The 22214-nt window shown below is 45.9% G+C and overlaps 2 protein-coding genes across 2 annotated transcripts in view; both read left to right on the top strand.

Moving 5' to 3' along the window:
- Positions 1 to 22214, top strand: part of LOC125939913 (multidrug resistance-associated protein 1-like) — a 168776-nt gene that overhangs the window by 76351 nt on the left and 70211 nt on the right. The gene's annotated exons all lie outside the window — the stretch shown is intronic.
- Positions 1 to 22214, top strand: part of LOC119463945 (multidrug resistance-associated protein 1-like) — an 81223-nt gene that overhangs the window by 55598 nt on the left and 3411 nt on the right. Inside the window, 6 exon segments of the mRNA XM_049655835.1 lie at positions 4669 to 4795; positions 8775 to 8876; positions 11605 to 11751; positions 16352 to 16510; positions 18102 to 18268; positions 20801 to 20995. Of these exon segments, the coding sequence (XP_049511792.1) occupies positions 4669 to 4795; positions 8775 to 8876; positions 11605 to 11751; positions 16352 to 16510; positions 18102 to 18268; positions 20801 to 20995 (897 nt within the window).

The following is a 22214-nucleotide window of genomic DNA, read 5'->3' as shown; positions in this document are numbered from 1 at the left end:
CTTTTCCTTGACTGTGCTTATTCTCGACGTGTTTTGCATATTTAGATAGAAAATTAAAGTTTTTTCAGACATATGTATATATGTATATGTCTCGTCGTTAAAGGGCTAAGCGGCGTTAGTCAGCAATGTTCTTATTTTTATTCATTTACGGAATACCTGCGTCGCATCGAAGGCATTATTGCAGGGGGGACAGTTACAGAAGTATGTGTTTAATCGTTCACAGAAATAAACAATAAATACACAAAGGAAAGTAACATCAAGGTGGAACATACAATGAGCTAACATTTTCAAGCGTAACAGAAAATTTCAACAAAATTAAGACAGTAATGCATTGTCACAAACACAGGCGGGAAAAAAAATCGTGATTATCAGACACAGAAACACATTCTTCCGGCAACAAGTTCCAGTCTTTCACCGTTTGTGGAAAGACGGATTAAGCAAAACGGTTCGTATTACAGCTGTATTCACGCACCTTCTTTGAGCGGTTGAGTCGATTCGAGGCATAAGTGGGCTCCGATAGGTAGTTGCTGCTATCAATGCCTGTTTGATTATGGAAGATGCGGTGGAAGAACTTGAGTCTCAATTTTTTCTTCTGGTGATTAACATTTCCCAGCCCTGCAATGCTTTTATTTCAGTGACACTTTCGAACGGGTTTCAATTATTGGAGACGAAGGGTGCAGCCTGATTTGGAAGCTTTTAATGCTATTACTTGAATCAAATAGTCCTGATATGGGTCCCAAATCATACAGGCATAATCGAGGATATATCTCACATGCAAAAAATGAAGTGTTTCTTTAGCCTCTTTGGACGCTGATTTGAAATTTCTACGAATAAAAAACAACATATTACTTGCCTGAGATATCGAATGCTAAATGTGTACGTTCCATTTAAGTAAACGCCAAGGTACTTGCACTCTGAGACGCTTTTTATTGTTGTGTTTTCAACATTATACTGTGCTTGAGGTTCGAATTTTTTATTAGAAAAACCGACATGATTACATTTATTAATATTCAGACTCATTTGCCAGCGTAAACACCAATTTGCTATTTTATCAACTTCCCTCTGCAAGATTGTTACATCTGATGGTGAATTTATTTCTCTGTGAAGAACACAGTCATCTGCAAATAGTTTCATGGGGGACTGTATGTCATCTACAATGTCATTATTATATTCGAGGAATAAAGTGGCCCAGAACGCTGTCCTGAGGCACTCCTGAGGATGCGGTTCTGTGTAATGAACTACACCCATTAAGAAATACACATTAAGAACTGTAGGAGGGACGTGACGGCGGCGAACGAGCCGTGCCGTCGTTCCTACTAAGAAGGCGGCCAGCCGAGCGGAGGCCGCGACGACCAGCGTCTCAAGCTCCTGGAACAACACTGCGCGTGCCGAGCTTGCGCTTCGAGCACGCGCTGCATTTCTTTTTATTGTTTACTTCCTTGACAGTCGGCGCGAAGGCACCGGTTGGGAGTGCCGACCAAAGCGCCCCGCGTTGCAGCGTCGGTGGGCGCTACAGAACTACTTATAACTCTGCTTTAAAGCTTCCCTACCCTATCATTATCGGACTGTGGTTGAGAGGCTGATGAAAATGAGGAAATTATGGATCCCATGAAAAGTATCATAAAATGTGTTTTAGTCTGAGGATACCTCGAAGCCTTGTCAGCACAGTTATGGGGGTTTGCGTACACATTTATCTGCGGAGCATCAAGTAAAAATACGTCTCCCTACGTTGTAAAACGCCGGCAGGACTTCATGAAGTGCTCCGTGTTGGCCAACTCACCGCAGCCTGTGAACACGGAATGGGAAGGGGGAGTGGGGGGAAGAGAGCTTCGCACAGTGTTGGAAGCCCAACTGGTGTGCCGGTTGATCTCAGAATTACAAAACTTAACGTGACAGTGGGTCGGTTAGCTGCTTGATCACGCAAGATAACTGTTGGAGCATCCAAAATGACTGAAGAAATTAAATTAAGGGGTTTTACTTGCCAAAACCACGATCTGATTATGAGGCACGCCGTATTGGGGGCCTCAGCAATAATTTGGACCAACTGCGGGTTCTTTAACGTGCCCGTAAATCTAGGAATACTGGTGTGTTCGCATTTCGCCCCCATCGAAATGCGGCCGCCGTGGCCGAGATTTGATCCCGCGACCTCTTTCTTAGCAGCCCAGTACCATAGCCACTAAGCAACCATGGCGCGCGCAAATGATTGATCACATGACAGCATCCTTTCTTTATAGCGATGACTAAACAAGAAGACTTTGGCACCAAAAGGTGATGTTGGCTACACCTGTTCACATAAGACGCATTGACCATATCACGAGTCCCCCTACATCACAAAGGTAAACAAAAATCATGAGGCATTCCACTCTCTCAAGGTGGATGACAAGCGAAGCTTTTGAGCACATGACAGAGGTGACACAGAATTTTGAACAAAGGTACAAACATTGTGGCTGGCCTCTCAGGGCCTACCTTCCTCGGTCTTTGCCGCCCGCCACCACCGCTTGCATTCTCGCAACTGTTCTCGCCGTAGCCCTTCGTAGGCACGCTGCTCCTCGGCAGTGCGCACTACACCCGGCCTCCCCATGACGACGAGAGAAAAGAAGTGTAATTCAAAATGGAGAACAGTGGCTTGTCTTGCTGACAACGCACGACGGTGCCGCTGCCCCGGGAGAGCGGGAGGAAACTAGGCACGCATGAACTTGGAACGATGACAACGAGAGGGTGGTGTGAACGTAGACATGGCCGACGCGGGCTGCACAGCTGTAAATCTTTGACAAACCTTTATTATCTACCAGAGAATCTACTGATCTCGTAAATGGTGGCTATTGATAACTAATTTACCCAAAATACATATCCAAGTGTTCAGACATAAGGTTTTGCTTTTAATGAAGCGATTTTACATCAAATTCCAGACCTGAGTTTTTGCTTACTCAGTTAAAAAAAGTCACAGACCTGCGCGGCCCACGCAGCACATTCACAGCGTAAGCTGGTGGAGTGGCCCAAGAGTAGCTCCAATTTGGGCGCAACGCACAACAGGGTCTTCGCGGAAGTCTGTTCGCCTCGTTTTGACGAGAACAATCTGAACTGTTCGCCCGGCGTCGACGGCGAGCTGCGGCTTGTAATGCTCTCCACAGCCGTCTGCTGAGCCCGATCAAGCCTTACAACTACAACTTACATGTCGGGCGCGCCGCGTTTGCAGGCACCTTAACTAGATGGCGCCACCATACTGGCGGAGGCTCGGCAGCTCGGGAGCGCGTTGATTGCGCGCCTCGTCTGAATCGCATATCGTCGTCAGCGCCTGCGGCCGCTGCGTTTGCAGCATCTTACCTAGATGGCGCCACCATACTGGCGGAGGTTCGAGTCGTCTCACCCTGCATTCGCCTTAGGGTATTTTCCGCGGCCCGATAGCAAGCGCTTGCGTGGCTCAGTGGTAAAGTATCCGGCTCCCACGCAGCGGGCGCGGGTTCGATCCCGGCGAGAATCGGATACTTTTTCGCGTTTTCGGCGATAGCGGTTACACGGCCGGCGGCATCATCGCGACCCGAAACAACTATTGGAATGAGCCCACAATGAGCTCATTGAGCTCATTGGAATGAGCCCATAACAGCTTACGCTGCAAAATGTACAAAAGCCTAGCCATATACATCTTCGCTGTAAAAAGTCGCAGTTTCGTCCGAGAGGCAAAGCACTGGCAGCGATAGCAACTCATTACACAGCTACATGAAGTAAGGTTAGTAGTTTTATCAGTTGCATAAACTTCTGTAAACATTCGCTTACTAAGTTAAGAAGCACGCTATCACGCAAACACGAACACATCTTAATCGATCCCCGCAGACACACGCTTTTCGAGCGTTGCGCTAATGAAAAGCGGTGGCACCAGAGAGCAAATTGCCCTTCATGCTGCCTGTCGCTTTAATGCGAACTATGCGCACGTGAACACGAAGCAGGACGCGTAGTCTTCTAACCTATCGCAGATTACCTCCAATATAGAGTGCAGGCGCCCGTGCTAACACGCCGCAGATTGAGTGCAAAACGAAATGCGCACAAACCTGCACCCCCCAGCCCTCCCCTCCTAGGGCACGCACATCTGAATTCTGCCTGCTCCCCCTTGCCCGCGCGAGAAGACGCGGCCGCATGAAGCCACCATTCCTCTCGGCTCGCCCTCGCAAGCTTTCCCTCGCACCTACAACATACTGCTCGCGGCCGCGATGTTATCGAACTTGGACTTTATACGGAACCTCACGGCAACGACGAACATTCGCCTGTAATGTCCATATACAATACATATGATAAAAGGATACGATAAATTCTCGAAGCATGAAATGCCACTAGAGAAATACAACTTAAAATCTCACGAGAAAACGAAAAGACAAATGATTGCTTCAGAACAAGAATGGGCATACTATGTCACTGACACGCACGCACGCACGCACACACACACAAACACGCACGCACGTATGCAAACACGCACAGGCACAAACATGCACACCGCCACAGACACACTCTCCCATGAAAGCAATGGGTGGTGTCACAGAACTCTTGACAGGGAATGCACACTTGCATTCGATTATTTGCTGCTCTTGGCAAAATATTTTTTGCTTGCTGCCAGAAATATAGGCAGCCATAGTTAACGCTAACCGAAACCTGCACGTGTCCTTCTACTGTTCCCAGGTGGCTTTTCACAAGGCTGGAGTTCATCGGGTACACTATAGTGTTCATAGCTGCAGTACTCGTGGTCATCAGCAGGGACACATTGTCTCCAGGCATGGCCGGCCTTTCGGTTAGCTACGCTCTCACGGTGAGTGTTGATATGCTCTTGCTCGCTACACGTTCTTCTCGCGTTTGCACCTCAAGCATAACGCTTTCTTGTCTTTCTTGTGAGGACGCAAAGCATCTGCGATCATCGGCACATATAGTTCCGCACATTTTGGCGCAGAGGAAAATGAAGGCCAAGTGTTTGAAGTGTTGCAAGTAATGAAATGAATAAAATAATTGGTCATCGAAGAATGAATTTGGTTGTTCTGCCTTTGTACCCTCAGTGCTGGCATGTTAGGTCCTCACCTAAATAAACAATTAAAAAAAAGAAATCACCATTCAAGCACTTCGTACAGATGGTTAACAAAAAAGATCAAACGTACGGCCCGCTATTTATAACTGGATTAATCCCGACGGCATATTAACGTCTTTCTCAATTATTGGTTACGTCTTTGTGTTTCTTAATGAGGTTACACACACGTTCAGCAGCGACGGAGAAAACGACATCACTGACGGTATGCCCGCAGTCTACCGTTGTCGCATTGCCGCATTCGATTCAAAATTAAACTACTTCAAAATTAAATCTGTCCTCCACGTAAGACAATGAATGGCTCATACCCCCTTAAGCAATGGCTCTTACCCCCGTAAACGCGGCCTCCCCTTTACGACGACAGAAGAGAAGTGAAATTCTACGCTGGAATGATGAACGGCAACGGAGCCAACTGTGCAAGAAGACGACGACAACGAATGTGGGAGCAGTGGCACGAGCGCGTTCGCGCGGTTGCGCCGAGGGGCGCCAACCGGCCATGCTGTGGAAGAAGACGACGACGACACTCGAGTCATTGTTGATGATGATAGTCTTTGCACACACCAGACGGATGTATTTTCGTTTAGCCTATCCATATAGAGCTTCGCTGTAAAGTGAAAAACTACCCTAATCCATCACTCAGGTGTCGGCTAGTGGCTCTCGCACCTCGGCGTTGATGTACCCTGGTGTAGGACGGGAAACCGAACTCGGAGGAGCGAGCGAACGGAACTGACGGGATACCGCCACGGACAGAGGATCGGGCGAGGGAGGGCGAGGAGGGCACGACGCGTAGCCCCCTAGCGGACGGCGCACGAATGCACCTTACGCGCACCTCCACCGTTGACGTGAGAGCATGTAACGAGCGGCGGCGCTCAGCTGACGCGCCTGAGCGAGCGACGGAGCAGGTGCGCGCCGGGAGAGGAGAATCGAGAGATGAGGGAGTGATGTCACCCCTAAGCTGTGTTAGGCAGGCGTTCACTCTGTCAGGCGGTGTGTAGCTCTAATTAGCTTGTTTTAAAGCGAAGCTTTCTATGTCTCACTGAATCGTCCATGAGTGCCAAAAACGCCCTGCAGGAAAGCCAACTTACACAATGGAACTATCTGCGGATCTGCGCACACAATCGAACAATCCACACACAATCGTAGAACACTACAGTTTACAATTCGCAGTTGCACCGATAAGAACAATGGGAACTGTAACGCCACATTACCCAGCCGAACTGTATATATCTGCACTGCATTACGCGCTTCACACAATGCATTCCCGACCGTCACCGCGGGCAGGCCGCGGGTGCAGCGCACGGCAGAAGAGGTTGCCGTACGCGAACGTAAGCGGGAGCGCGATCGTGCCTGTAAGGCCGATCCCGTGCATCGGTACGGTATGCAGTCCGTGAAAGTGTGAGTGTGTGCGTGTAATCAACGGCTACATGATCTAAAATAAAGGTTATACAACTTAACGAAATGTGTCTTCATTCAGCGTTCAACGTTCAACTTCAACGTTCAAGCAATACAATCCTAACAAGCAATCAAATCACATATGCATCGCATCGGGTCGCTCAGCATTTCTTGGGTGTGTTGCGTGGTCGTTGGCTTTGGACTTTGATTCAGTTTGCATGGGCGAAAGCTTTGCGTTCCACCTTCTTTCTTTAAGAAAGTGGCTTTAATGCAACGCCGGAACGACCCGTGGCGCCGTGAGGGCAAGCCCCGTACACGGCTTTAATGTGTTTATTTTAATTAGTAATGAGTGGGTACCCCTGGTTTAAATCTGACGTCATTGATGCACTTCTGGTCTTGGAGTTTCACGGGAAACTGTACTGAGGTGGTGTTTATCTAAAGTATGCGATTGTGTGCTTTGGTGTGCGATAATTAGACTTTCCTCAGTTATTTGTAAGAAAATCCTGGTACTTAATTAGCTCATTACTGTACTTAACCTCTGCTCTGATGTCATGTCGAGCGTCAACCATAAGTATAACCATCGATATCTACCTGCTATTATTTTTATGATTTATTTTTAATTTCGTCCCACCTCTGTGACAAACCGGAAGTCGGTTCCTAACCGGAAGTTGCTGCGCAATAAACAAGAGTGTCACTGGGTGCTCGTGCCACTAAAAAGCCTGGGAAAATGGAGCTGTGGTGCCAAACTATTTTGGCAATGTTTATAATGGAATCCCAATAAATAAAACGCTATTGCGTGATAAGCCCCACGGGCTTATGCGACGGTGCCTTCTTTTGTATGCACGGGCGGCCTGATGACTGTCGGGGCATAGCCGCTGGATAAAAAAAAAAGTAGGGGTGTCAAGGTCCCGAGTTACCAGGCTTGAAATTCTTGTGGCGGCAACTCCAGGATACCTTCAAGGCTTGGGCATTACATGATATGATGAGCATGGTCCTTTAGAGTAGATCTGGTAAACACACAGCTCACAAGGAGAATAGTTAAGAAGTAGATGTCCTGTCATCGTACACTATACTAGACTGACGGTGTATCATTAGCTAATCAAGATATACAAGGCCTGTCTGAAAAGTATCCCACCTTATTTATATCGCAGAGAACTGTGGGGCACAGGCTGGCCACGTTGTGCGATGTGGGAGGAGTGTCCATGGTGTCTTTAGCCTGAAGATGGCTTCTGTAGTTTACTGCGCAAAATGCACACAGCAAGGTGTTGAGAAAAGGAGAGAACACTTCGCGCATTCTGCTACAAAATTCAGTGTGAACGAAGTAACCTGCTAGAAAGTGCTTCTGCCGATGGGATTTTCCTTAGCTGCGTATGCTGTTGTGTTCGAACAGTTGTGTTGCGCACTGTCGTCTCGTCTCAGCACGTTTTTTTGAGCGAGCGAAGGATAGTTAATAAATGTATGTGTGAAGCTTAGCGATGGCCAAGCAGAAGCAATTTGGAAAATCAGAATAGCGTTGGTAGTTGACAGTGTGTACATGAAGAAGTGAAAATGGGGTATAACCGCTTAAAGAATGGCCAAACATCGGTTGAGAGTGAGGCGTGCTATGGCAGGCTTTCAACAAGCCACGATGATGCGATTGCTTATGAAGTGCGACCACGAAAAGGAGAGATTGTCGGCTTTCTGTCAAAGAAGTTGCTCTGCTGGGGTTAGCAACAAACGATGCTACAAATGCTTTGTTTGAGTAGGCAGCGGGTGCAAGCAAAATTCTTCCGTGGATTTTGACAGAGGAATTCAAAGACATAGCAACTGCACCCTTGCTCGTGGGGCTCAAATGATTGCGCTTTTTTTTGGCACGGCACAGTATTTTATTTTATCGTCATGCTTTCTAGCCTCCGCACATAAGTCAGCACAACTTTTGGCGTTTCGAAAAAAAAAAATAGAAATAACTTGAAATGAATGCATTTTTCAAGCCTGAAAGGACATTATATGCAATGCGACTGCCCAAGCAGCAGTTGACAAGGAGGGGTTGCAGGACGGTTTCTAGAAAGGGAAAAAGTGAAATTATCGTTTGTGGAAGCAGCAGGGGACAACATTTAAGGAGATAACGACGATGAAAGCACCAGACTACGTTTTCATTTTTTCGGGAACATGGTAGAATACTTTTGAGACAGGCCTTGCATAATATACTTGTTTCATAGTAGATGCCTTGTCACGTGACATGATAGCCATAAATTTATGTTGAATCTTTCGCAATTATGTTGTGTAGATGGCATTGAATGAAAATATTTAGCATAATTCAGTTACCTACCACTTCTTTCAGGTCACGTTGGCGATAAAATTGCTGATGCGTTGTACGTCTGACACGGAAATGAACCTTGTCGCTGTCGAGCGCTGCTTGGAGTACAGCAAGGTGATGCAAGAGGTATCTATGCAGCTTTCGATGAATTGTTGGTACCGGGTCTTTATTAGTTTCTGTTAGGTGTTTATTAGTTTTAGGTCTTTATTAGTTTCTTTATCGTTTCTGTTCGAGCCATCTTGCGCACAGCAGTGGTGCTGATCTGTTGTGTTGGGCCACGAGATTGTATTGGTAATAATTTTCAAAAACCCTTCACAAGGATAAAAAAGCATGTTCGTTGTTTTCACTGAGGGCTGAAATAATTATTCGTGGCGTGTTTTTTGTTCTTTGCAGCAGAAGAGTTTATTTACCTAATTTAGTGTTTCTTCCATTTCACATGCTGCGCTTAACAACGTGTTTATAATTCAAGTGATTTTCTATTATTTTTATCTTCTGTATGTATGAGCTATCGTCCATGGTTATGCCTAGACGCTCAGGGTACTTTTTGTCCGAGAGAACATTACCGTTGGTAAACGTTGCAGAAAATGGCTGTTTCCGCGAATACCGATCGTTTCAGTTAAGAAAAAGTCACGTTTCTTCTCAAGATAATCAAAGATGTCAGAGAGAACCGGTTGTTATCCTGCTTAAGTTACTTATAGACATGCTGCGAGCCTTTAACCTAATTTCTCACAGTGCCAAAGCGATTTCGCTTGAGTAAAATGCCAGCATAGCACCTGTGCCCCAGCTTCCGCTACACCGTCTCTTAAAAAGGTGCGCTTTTCGTCACAACAGGCCAGGACAATTATCTTCTAAAATATAGATAAATGAAATCAGTTGGATAAGAGGTTACAAAAGTAAATAACTGCAAGAGATTTCGCGTAATCCGGTAAAATGCTGTAAGGGCAAGCAGCAAATGTGTAAATGGAAGTTTAATGATATTTCGAGATGTTATCCTGTTCAAATGCATGGTATGCTAATTCAAATGAAAGGTGAGAATATGTTTTACACAATATCCACAAATTATTGAGTGGAAAACCTTAGTAGAACGTGCAGAAATCTAAGCTTCCAACCTCGTCGAGGCGTAATATCGAGTGTGCTAATTGGGCACGAAAACTTCTGTGATGTATTTGGTGGCGAAGACAGCAACAACGACGATAACAACAACATTACCTACATTTATCGTTGCTCTGGAATTCCCGGTCATGTCCGTCACGGCAATGCGAAGTTTCCATTACCCTTCTATGGTGTCGAATACTATATTTAGATATTTACACGAGTAGGCGTGGCTTCGCACCATCAAACCTTTGTGCGTCATGTGGCTATGTAGAATGACCGGACCATTCCTTGCGCTGTTGCCGAACATAAAACCCCGAAACCAAAACAAACATGGAGCATAACACATATCGCGTATTGGCCTTTATCTGCTTACCCTCGCTGCTATTCCTTTGCCTTATATATATATATATATATATATATATATATATATATATATATATATATATATATAGGAAAATCAGAAGCACAACTTCGCGGTTATCTTAGGTTTATTATTTTCCCAACAGTTTCGGTCGGTGGACCGACCTTTATCAAGGGATAAAGGTCGGTAAAGGTAAAGGTCGGTCCACCGACCGAAACTGTTGGGAAAATAATAAACCTAAGATAACCGCGAAGTTGTGCTTCTGATGTTCCTAAATACGCTTGGCCCATTGAAAAATCCAGTTACTACTATATATATATATCTATATATATATATATATATGGAGTTTCAGTTAGGTTTGGAACAAAACATCGCTTTATGCATTGAAGCAGAAACTTCACTGGAACGCCAATGCATTTCTCCGCAAAGTTCGGGAATTAATATCTCGAAACTGGTGTCATCCTGAGAATTAATTCTAAGTGGATCTGCTTTGAGAACTCTACAGCTACAATTTGTAAATTGCAATTTGGTCCATCAGGTAATTAGTTAAAAACTTAATTAGTTAATATTATTAATTAGTCGATTATGCATTTCAATTTTTTTGTGCAAGTAATGTCCGCCTCTTCGAGTACACCAGCTCATTAACTAGAATTGGGCTATCTGCCACAAGCAACCTTAAATAAATTTTGAATGTGTTCGCTGAAACACCCTGTATATATATATATATATATATATATATATATATATATATATATATATATATATATATATATATATATATACACACATCAGTACCTAATGCATTATTTTTTGGTGCGAGCACCCTTGGTCGTTCCCGAAATTAAATGTTGCAGATGGTGCATCAGTACGTCATTGCTTCAGGGATGCTGACATCTTAAACCCATTTTTTCTCATCATTATTATTCTATCGCAATTTTCATAATCTCTCGTATTCGTCAAAAGTTGGCATGCTCACTTTCCAGGTATCTTTTTAAAATTGATAGTTGATCATTATTTAAATATGGGTAATACAGACCAGTAACACAGCGGGAAGTAAGGAATTCTATTGTGTTTCAATTGCGAACCTTGACCAACAGCCTCTCGTGGGTACGTGTCATAAGTTAAAGGCGCTACAACAACTGCGGCTGCAGCAGCGGCACACCTGCTGTATTGTCCAGGTGGCCTTGCCATTAATCTACCAATCCTGCATGCTTTTTTTTTCTGCCAAGCCTCTGTCTAGCCAAGCATTAGCTAACAGCTATTCAATAATTGTAATCTGTCGATATTCTTCACCTCAGCATTTACTTTAGTGCGCTTGTAAGAATCAGTGGCTTGCAGTTGAAAAGCGACCGATCTTTATTATTATTATCCAAATAACTCCTTGCACATTGAATTCAGGCAGCCTGGGAGAATCCCTATTTCAAGCCCGACCCATCCTGGCCAACTGCCGGGGAAGTCGTGTTCAAGGATTATTCCACGAAGTACCGTGCCGACTTGGACCTCGTTCTCAAAGAAATCACATGTGACTTCAAGCCCGGAGAAAAGGTTCGCGCGTCAGTTTAATGCAGTGCTTGCTTAGGTGCGTCTGTTTTGTTATTAGATGGCGCAGAAAATGTTTGACGTAAGGTTAAGGCGTCTTGTAGTTGAACAAAACAATGCAATGCTTTGCTCGAACGTTCATGTACATATTTTACAAAATGTCTCGTCGTTCCGATTGCACTGGCATGGCATGGCAAGAACTTTATTTAGGTCCAGAGAAACTAGGTCCCGAGGGCAAAAGCCCCCAGGCTAAGTCGGTGGCTCCGCCCACGTAGGCACCGGTAGGCCCGATGTCGTGAGCTCTCCGAACGGCCAGGAGTTGATCTTGGAGGACTTCGCTCCTCCAAGATCAACTCCAAGATCAACAGTGAGGAGGACTTCGAATCCTCCTCACTGTTGAAGTCCGAAGCCCTTTGGTTGGGGCACAGCCAGAACATATGATCAAATAGACACGGAGTGTGTCCACAACATTTACATTCCGCGGGAAACTCCTGGTCAATTTTGTTAAGCACGAAAGGTGCAGGATAAGATTTAGTTTGAAGCATTCTTAATGTGACTGCCTGTGCTCTGTTCAGCTTCTGATGGGGGGGGGGGGGGAGGAAAAAACCTCCTGCCGTCCCTATAGTGTGAGGTGATTTCGTGAAAGGTGCTAAGTGGGTCTTTGTAGGAGCCGCAGTAATCCTGGAGCAGTTCCCGATCTGATGCGCGGCATGTGAGATCTCGCACAGCAGAGTGAGCTTGCTCGTTAGGATTGCAGCCATTGGGGCTGACCGAGTGGCCCTGATGAGCCGGAAACCAGACTAAGTGTGAGCTATCTGGTTGCTGGTAATTATGAGTATTAATATTGTGTATAAGTAACTTGTGTGCTTCCATTGAGACGAAGCCGGCGGAGTAGTTCCTAATAGCTGTACGGGAATCGGAGAAAATCGTGGAGCTTCTCCTCATTGTAATTGCAAGTGCTATGCTTGCTTCTTCGGCAGCATGAATTGAGCTCGTTCTTAGTGACGCCACGCTTATTAATTTACCATTCTCATCGACCACGGCAATAGCGTAGCGGTTGCCCGATCCGTAACTAGTTGCATCGACAAAAAGAGCTGAGCTTTGTTGTTGGTGCAATTTACCCAGAATGCATTTGGCCCTGGCCTCGCTTCTGCCCTTGTTGTGGACAGGATGAATATTTTTAGGTATGGGGTCGACAAGTAATTGTGTCCCCACCTCCTTGGGTAGTTTGAATTTAGAGACGTCTCCTCCTCGAGGCAGGATTCCGACTTCATCTAGAATTTTGCGCCCTGACTTAGTCTTGGATAGTCTTGCAATTTGTGACTGGTTATTGATTTAAGTGGAATGGCTTTAAGTGCACATCATTGTATATGCGTGAGCATATATGATGTGCTCATTTGTTCAGGTCACTTTGTATATTCATTCGACACTCAAACCCTGTGGAGAAGTTGGTGACGAACGCTGCCAACATTTCCAATATCACCAAAGAATGATCCAAACATCTTGCAAAAATACGGCGCTAAACTGATGCCAATGCAAATATTGTGTGCGAGTAAGTTTGCTCTGAGAGCAGGAAGCGCCGATTATTGGGAATTGAGAGACAAAGGGGGCAATTTTTAGGGGTACGCTTGTTGTTCTAGTCGATACCTGACTGCACCTTTTCGCACGCGTTTCAGTTGATAGAACTAAGTTCGCAATGTTCTCTTTAGTTCGTCGAGTTCTTTCCGTACTGGCAAGACAACATTTCTGCTTTCCCCAGCGATGGTCTAATGGGCAACCACAAATTTGATCATTTATTGACGCTTCTTACAGTCGAGAAAGGCTTTTGAAGAAAATTGCCGTGAACAGGGCGTGTATACTGCATTTTCGGCCTTTTCTAGGACGGCAATCCGCCCAACTCTCTGGGTCAAATTATGAACAATTCCAACAGTTGCCTTCGTCATTCACCTAGAGATTCTGTTAGCGCATTCCTAGCGTGCCGTAACTATTTAGTGCAGCGGTTGATGTAGTAAACTGTTAACTATTTGTGTTGCTGAAAAAGAACGCGAGGATAAACTGCACAATCAAGAGAAAAATTATCTTAACTGCATTAGTGAATTACTTTAAAAGTACTATAAAAAGCAATTCTTACGGCGAAAGGAGGCTTAAGCGAGAATAGAAGAGAAAATGAAATATGGGGGGCGCCACCATGTAGAACTTCGAGCAACAGCTCGCAGTCAGGTCATAAAATTTGACGGCACCTGTTCTCGCCTGGTTCCATTTCTATCTGTAAATGATTTACTGCACTGCATTCTAAAAGAGTTGACATCAGCAAGCGCAAGACAAGGCTAATTGGAGATCGCACGGAGACGCCTTCGTCCTGCAGTTGACATAAATATAGGGTGACGATGATTCTAAAAGAGTCCAGGACTGACCTTAGTGAGTCAATAATATAATTACTGATCCCTAATGGAGCAAATACGAAAAGAATGTCGCAGTTTCACCCGAAAGGCGAAGCATCAATTGCGATAGCAAATTAGTAGACAGCTATACGGAGTAAGGATAGTAGTTTTATCAGCTGTATAAACTTTGACATGCTGGAGCACCAGCAACGTGCAGAACTGTTGTCGACGCCGTCGGCGTTTTGTCCACGTTCGCACCGAACGCACGCGGCGTTGGTGATTGTTGCCGGTGCATCTGGGGGCGGCTTGGAGGTTTTCGACGAGATCAGAACGGGACACTCGTTGAGCAGCGTGCAAGTGGCCAGCGTGGGCTATTTGCATGTATACGATAAGACGCCTAGAGCTTCAGTTACCTTAGTATGGCGTATGTGAACTACTACCAATGCGGAAATATTGGCTTTACAAAAAAAATCACCGCATATCCACGAAATGAATGATGATGAGTGGGCGAAGCACCGGGGGATCATTCGGGTAACCGTGAATCCCCCGCACGAAAACGCCGGAAGCAAGAGCTTCGCGTACATATACTATATATTTGTATACTGTACATGTGTACAGTATATACAACGCTTATATAGCCCTTGTACACCGCAGCGCCCCTAGCGGTCTCCATGCAAACCAGAGCTACGGACAACGAGGGACAAGGCTCGGCCCTAAGGTGCTTCGCCCCTAAAATTCCGGCTCCAGCCGGCGTCCTGGTGGTACCGCTTGTAGAAAAATTCGATACCAGCATGGTGCCTGTAAACATTATAATCGTTAAAAACTGTAACGCCGAAAGGACGTACAGGATTCGCATCTTCCACGTATTCTCTATAAACAACCATAGAATGCAGAGACCAACTTTTCTAGTGCATCACGAAAAATGTCTGCAAGGTTTCGATGACTTGCGATGGAAACTCCGCCATAATAAAAGTTTATACGTAGTGCGATTGCGTCATGTGACCCAATATGAAACGGCGGCGAACGCGCAACCATATTCACAAACGGATGAAGACTAGCCGACATTAGGGCGTCATTATAACAGTTCAACCTTCCTCTGCTCTTACTGTACGTGATGCCGCCATCACCACCTTCTTCATTGCCCTGTTCACGTGCAGGGCAGTACGATTGCCTCACACAGTGATTTCCATTTACCCTTATCTTATATAGAGTAGTCGACTCATTCCTACACCTTCACATATTATTGCGATAGCTATTATATGGACACTCCAGGCGAATTCCCGCTGTCGTCATCGCCATCGCCGTCACATTTTGTATGAAGTCCAAGTGTGATGAGATCGTAGCCGCGCGCCGTATGTTGTAGTTGCGAGGGAAAGCTAGCGAGGGTGAGCCGAGAAGGATAGTGGCTTGATGCGGCGCCGTGTTCTTGCGCGCGTAAGGCAGGGAGGCGGGGAGGGTGTGCTCGAAATTCTCACGCGCGCTAGAAGGGGGCGGGGGGGGGGGGGTGAGTGAGGTGCTAGATTAGAGCGCAACTCCTCTTCTACACCGGCTGCAGCGGCTGAGCATGGCCCCGCGTGCCCTATCTTGGACGTAATCGGCGCTGGGCAAGAAGCCTAGGCGACCCGAGATAGCTGATTGCTTCGTGTGTGCTATGTTCTCGCGCACCTAGTTCGCGTTGAAGCGAGAGGCAGCACAAACGGGAATCGCCCGCCGCTGCTGCCGCTCTTCATCACGCCAACGTTCTGACAGCGAGTGTCCGTGGTCATCGAGTAAGGTGTATTCGTGTTTGCCTGTGCACGTGTGACAACGTGCTTGTTAATTTAATTAGCAAGCGAATCTTTAAAGCAGTTTAAGCAGCTGCTAAAACTGTAAACTTTCTTCGTATAAGTGTCTAATATTTTGCCATCGGAATCAATGCGTCGCATTTCTGGCGATACTGTGACTTTTTTTCTAATCCCATGACAACATATAATAAGCTGCTGTGCTTTACAATGTTCCTGCTCGCATAGCAGCAATCCTACCGGTATATAAATCCACCTGTTGTCATCTGTACGCCTTAGATGACATGCACAACCCAATTTATTTCTATTAATCTCAACTATGTTGTCATCTACTTTTCATCCTACTGGTTCAATTAGGCGCCTCATTTCGATGGGGAAACATGGTGGGAACGCGCAAGACACCACGTGGCTCAAATCAACATCCTACACTCGCGGTTTCTGCAGGTTGGCATCGTAGGCAGGACGGGCGCGGGCAAGTCTTCGCTGACGCTGGCTCTGTTCCGCATCATCGAGGCCGCCGGTGGCACCATCAGCGTCGACGGGCTCGACATATCCACGCTCGGCCTGTACGATCTGCGCAGGAAGCTCACCATCATACCGCAGGTGACCATGCGCTTGTGACGATCGAAGAAACAGTGCGCAGCTTACTGTTAGACTTAGCCTCATGAAAGCGAATTCAGACAGCCTGGAGATTGAACACTGCGGACCACTGGCGGATTATCTGAGAGGGGGAGGGGAATCTGGAGGCCTGCCTTCCCCTCCCCGTCCCAACGGTTCTGAGGCACGCCTTCTGACGTATGATTTGGTCTTGGAAAATTCGTGCGCTTACAATAGTAAAGCAAACACCGCCATTACAACTCCTCGGAGATGAAGTAGAAACCGGAACGTTGAGAACCAGCGAAGCACGTGAGCATTACCTGCGAGATCGGGCGGCTACCGAGGAGGCCTGAAATTCTCAAAGGCCAGTTTCTGGTAACTGCGTCGTACGCGTTAACCACACGCTACCCGCACTGTGAGCTAAGGTGTTGTTCAAAGACTGCTGATTATCATTACTGCAACTTTGCCATGACTGCTTCAATATATGTACAGTCGAGTGCAAATATTTAGAGACCACGGGAGCGGCGACTTAGCTAAGGTCCCTATATAAGAAAAGTACCGCCATCCTTTGATCAACGCCGCTTCTCTCTCTCCTTCATCTCCGATTGGACGATAATAGCGCACGCGTTCACTTCTTTATAATTTGTTTTTTCCCGCCTCAGAGCCATGTTAAAAGTCACTTTGCGCAGCCGCCGGCGGCGGCGGTCGGCGGCCTGAAAGCTTAAGCTTGGACTTTCTAGGGGCGCCACCATCGACTTGCTTTCGCAAGTAAAAAGTAAAGAAAAAAAAAAACGAGCGCTTTAGGAGAGGAGACAGTGGAAGAAAGAGAAGATGGTCGTTCTTTTACTATATAGGGATTTTAGACATAGCTGCATCGCTGCGCCTTCTGATGGCTGCGTGCCTAAGTTCGAGAGCGCGTACTGCGCACGCGCGTCCTTATTCACCTGCCACCGTGCTCGTTCAGTCGCTTCAACCGCGCACGCACCGGAACGCGGGCGAGAGCGCAAGGTGCCACTTCTGCAGTTAAGTTGCCGCTCCCCGTGGTCTCTAAAATTTGCACTCGACTGTACGTAATACTCACTTGTACACAATTTAGCCAAAGTAAGATTTCGCTCAAGCTGGCCTAATAAAGAGCTTCAGAAATCAGGGAACTGAAGTTATGGAAACCCGTCATGGGTTGCTTAGTGGCCATGGTGTTTGGCTGCTAAGCACGAGGTCGTGGGATCAAATCCCGGCCACGGTGGCCGCATTTCGATGGGGGCGAAATGCGAAAACACCTACGTACTTAGACTTAGGTGCACGTTAAAGAATCCCAGGTGGTCAAAATTATTCCGGAGCCCCCCCACCCCTACGGCGAGCCTCATAATCAGGTCGTGGTTTTGGCACGTAAAACCCTAATATTTTTTAGAGGTATGGGATACTATCACGTGGGCGTTCACAAAAAGAATACAAAAGAAAGAAAAGAAACGAACACAGTACAAAGGAACTCAACCCGAGTTGGCAGTGGGCGCATGCGCAGTGCCGCTGAAGTCATCTAAAGGTATTCCAAGTCACTTTGTTATGCCTGTTCTAAGATTCCTCAACAATTCTCTTTTAGGATCCGGTGCTGTTCAGTGGGACACTACGGTCCAATCTTGACCCTTTCGATAGCAAGTGTGACGAGGAGCTATGGCGGGCGCTGGAGCACTCGCACCTCAAAGATTTTGTCGCTAGCCTATCGGACGGCCTCCAGCACGAAATTGCCGAAGGAGGTGATAACATCAGGTGGGTGACGTCACATACTATGAGTTCACTGTGTGAGGTGTAAATTTTGCTTCATTTAAAGGGACACTAAAAGGAAACGCTTAATCAGTTTAGACTGATAAATCACTTCCTCAAAACTTAACTTTCCTATAATTTTCCGTCATATACTAATTATTAGAGGGAAAAATCAAGATTATTAGGAGAAATAATAAAAAAATTTGAATTACGTGCCGAAATTACAGTGTTCGTACATCCGGGTGACGTTATGGGCTTTAAGTTATTTTCTCGTACTTCAGCCGCTGCAGCCGAATTAAATGTTTCTAAATCCTGCCAAGTTCATTCTGTGACTCTTTTAGTATACAATGCAGTCCATCTTTACCGGTAAAAAATGAACTAGGCCTGAGCCGATGCCTTCAAAGTTGATGACGTCAATGCAAGCTGGTGCGGGAACTTCGAAGCGGCGCTGCTGCCCCTGTTTCTTTGTAGCGTATTTTCTGGCTTATTATGCCTCTTCTCACGATAATAGTGCATTTTTTGTGATGGTAAAAACCTTATTTACTTATACAGCTGAAGTAATTTTTCCCTGTAGCGTACCTTTCAATGAGCGACTGTAGAGAAATGAAAGTTGCGTGAGCAAACCCAATGTGCTGCTTCAGCAGCGAACTTATCTATCGCCTATGCAGCTTAAGTGAGACAAAAGTTAGAATGGCGTAGCGGGTGTGCTTTACTGGCAGACACGCGTAGTTTTTGCGCTGCTTGGTATGCAGCGTGTTTTTTAATAACGAGAATGCAGGCATCCTCCTAATGTGTTATTTTAAACAAGAACGGGAATTGTGACTTTGTTCATTTGTCTGCCGATGCTACAAGCCGCCATGAATTGGTGTCGTGTGCTGTACTAGAAATGAAGCACAGCGACACAAAGTAATGAAAATTCTGTATTATTTTACCACTACTTGACATGACCATCATACGTTTAGGGAGGGTTTTCATATGCGACAAAAACGTGCTATAGGATTCACGCACAAACCCACACATAAGTACAAAAGCATGCACACACATAAACACACAGACAAATACGCATAGACAAACACGCACGCAAACACACACACAAAAGCGCACACACGCGGGCGCACTGACAAAATGACACTGACATAGCGTTTCATAGCAGTCAAAGATAACCCTTTGAGCTCGGTAGCAGCTGTATTTGTTCATCACGCATAGATAGTGACTGCAGCGCCACAAATAGTTGATTAGCAAACAACATAGTCAATAAACACAACTAGCTGTTCAATGAGCAAACCTGTATCGTTTCCCTTATAGCAAGGCTGTGAAACCCATAAGAACGGAAGGCGCAAAGCAACTTTTCTGGGAGCCATACGGGCAACACTTCAGTGGGAAACGTTGCTTCTTTTCTTGCCGAAAGGCAGTCTCGTGTCATTTGTTTCTGTCCTGAGCACGCCTTGTAATGTCCCATCGGTATATTTCAAGACCAGACGACTGGCTTCTCCATCTGCATGACTTTTAGCCCCGGCGAACATTGTAGGTCTATGCAGCTCTAGCTGCACTGTATACTTGCAGTTCTGCGGCGTCATTGGGCCACTAAAACAACGTCTCGTAGGCTTTATGTTGTGCAGCCTTGTCCTTAAAGGACGCTAAATCAAGCTGGATTAGAAACTCATAAAATCACAAAGGTCAGTTCCACCTTTAACGGATTTTGGATAAGCCTGGCACAACAATACACTTTAGTCGAGAGAAAAGCAAGAAGGCAAGACAACCATCATTCCACGATGTCATGAATTTTAACACCAACTGCACAGAGCACGTTAAATATTTATCAATCAAAAAGGATCACATTGCAGAAACATGGTGGACGTAGAAGTTTTCGGAACGCCTGTTGTAAGGAAGGTTTCGAACACGCAAAGATGCAGTAAAGTGTGTGAAATGACAGTGATATACCGGCGTTGAGAGTTAGGTGGATTATTCGGAATCTGAAACATTCGCCTTTACTTCATCTGTTAGTTATCAACTTTCTTTTTGCTAATTAAACAAACATGTGCTCTTGAAGAAACACTTCATCCGTGTAAGTATTTTTAATGTTGGTTTGTAGTATCCCATTAACTATTGCAACAAGAATCGTCTCTTTCTATGTGTCTCTGCTGCAACATGGCGAAAAACTTTGGAATGATTAAAACATGTCTCCGAGCAGCATGTGACTGAGTGGTTGACTGGACAACTAAATGACTCATCTTTGAATTGGCTTTTCCGGCGCAAGAAACAAGACGGACGACAGAGAGGCACGCACGGACAGCGTTGATTGCGTTGCCTTTCGTCTTTTCTCTTTTTGTCATTATCTCGGTTTCTGTGGCGCATGCGTATTCACGTTCGCGTTTACGTCCGTGATGAAAAATTTTCAGTTGAGAGTCAGCGCTGTGCGTGTGTACTTCTCTGTGCTCTGTGTTTCTTGCGCTGTGAAAGTCAATTTAAAGATGAATCAAGACCAACCCGGCTGGTCAGTTCTCTTAAATGACTGACGTATTCGATCACGTTTGGTAGCCTTGGCCAGCGGCAGCTAGTCTGTCTGGCTCGTGCCCTGCTGCGAAAGTCCCGCATCTTGATTCTGGACGAGGCGACGGCTGCTGTGGACATGGAGACGGACGACCTCATACAGGCCACCATCCGGCGAGAGTTCGCCGACTGCACCATCATCACCATCGCACACAGGCTCAACACCATCCTCGACTACGACAGGTGCGTTGTACACGCTGGTCACTTCATAGACTGGTTGCGGATTCCTAAAGAGAGGGGAACTGTGATGCCAGCAGAAATTTAAGGGGAGAGGGGATCGTCGTCTTGCTGTCATGATGAACAACCGAGAGAGAGGGAATGAACTTTATTTGCACACATAGAAATTGCGTTGCCCCTGAAGACGGGGCGGTGCAAATGGTCGGGACACTTAGTCCAGGGTCCTACTGGTCCTTGCCACCCTCTCTGCCCTTTGGATCAGCTTAAGCTGGTCTTCAAGGGCCGGGCTGGACAGCAGTGCCTCCCATTGTTCCTTTGTGTTGTTCACTTTGTGATGTTCTTCACTCCCACGTGATGTGGAACAGAGTTGGTGTGGTCCCTCCCACGGGCATATATTTCTGTATGCTGTGGGTTGGAATAGATGTAACATGTGCAAGTTAATGTATGTATTAGTCTGGAGTCTGCGTAGCGCTTCAGACTCTATTGCTGTAAGATTCTTATTTGGTGGTGCATACCTTCTTATATTCTTCCTGTTCTGTAATTAGGGTCTATGGGTGTCGGGTCTTCTACTGCAGTTTCCGTGGCGGCTCAGTGACTTGTGAAGCCTCGAGTTGTCCGCAAGTAGATTCCCGGTGATATCCTCATGCCCTGGGGCCCAGATAATAGCGTGGCTGTAATCAACCGAACAAATCATCTAACTGAAAATTCTGTAAGGTTGGAATATGTGTAAGTGTGCTAGTTAAAGATAAAAGTTGCGACATAAAAGTTAAGTGATCAGAGAGTGCTGACCTTTGGGCTATATTCTGCAGTTCTTTGAATGTATCGCTAAAATGTGTGTACCTCGACGTGCCTTCATCACAATGACATTTGGCACATTTTTCGCTTCGAAACTGCAAACAACGGTTCTTAAGTACGCTCATCTACACACACTAAAACACTCAGAACGCAAGAACATGCTACGGCTTCCACGTGTAGCGCTAGCCCTTGCTAATGCTAAATGTGTTGTCCAGGAACATATACCCCCTATTAGAAATGCCTTGTGTGCGTTGACCTGTTTCCCTGCGCTAAATATTCAAAGGACCTTCTATCGTTTTTGAAGCGCCTCCTATATTGTAGCGCAACAGAGATCCTACCATTCGAAGTGTCGAAACGAGCAGTGGTTTCTTTGGGACGTGAATTGAAATCTGACAACAGAATTTTTCAATCCGCATCGTCTCTTCTTAAA

This window comes from Dermacentor silvarum, chromosome 9 (assembly GCF_013339745.2).
Source record: "Dermacentor silvarum isolate Dsil-2018 chromosome 9, BIME_Dsil_1.4, whole genome shotgun sequence".
NCBI lineage: Eukaryota > Metazoa > Arthropoda > Arachnida > Ixodida > Ixodidae > Dermacentor > Dermacentor silvarum.
This window is presented reverse-complemented; position numbering and strand designations above follow the sequence as displayed.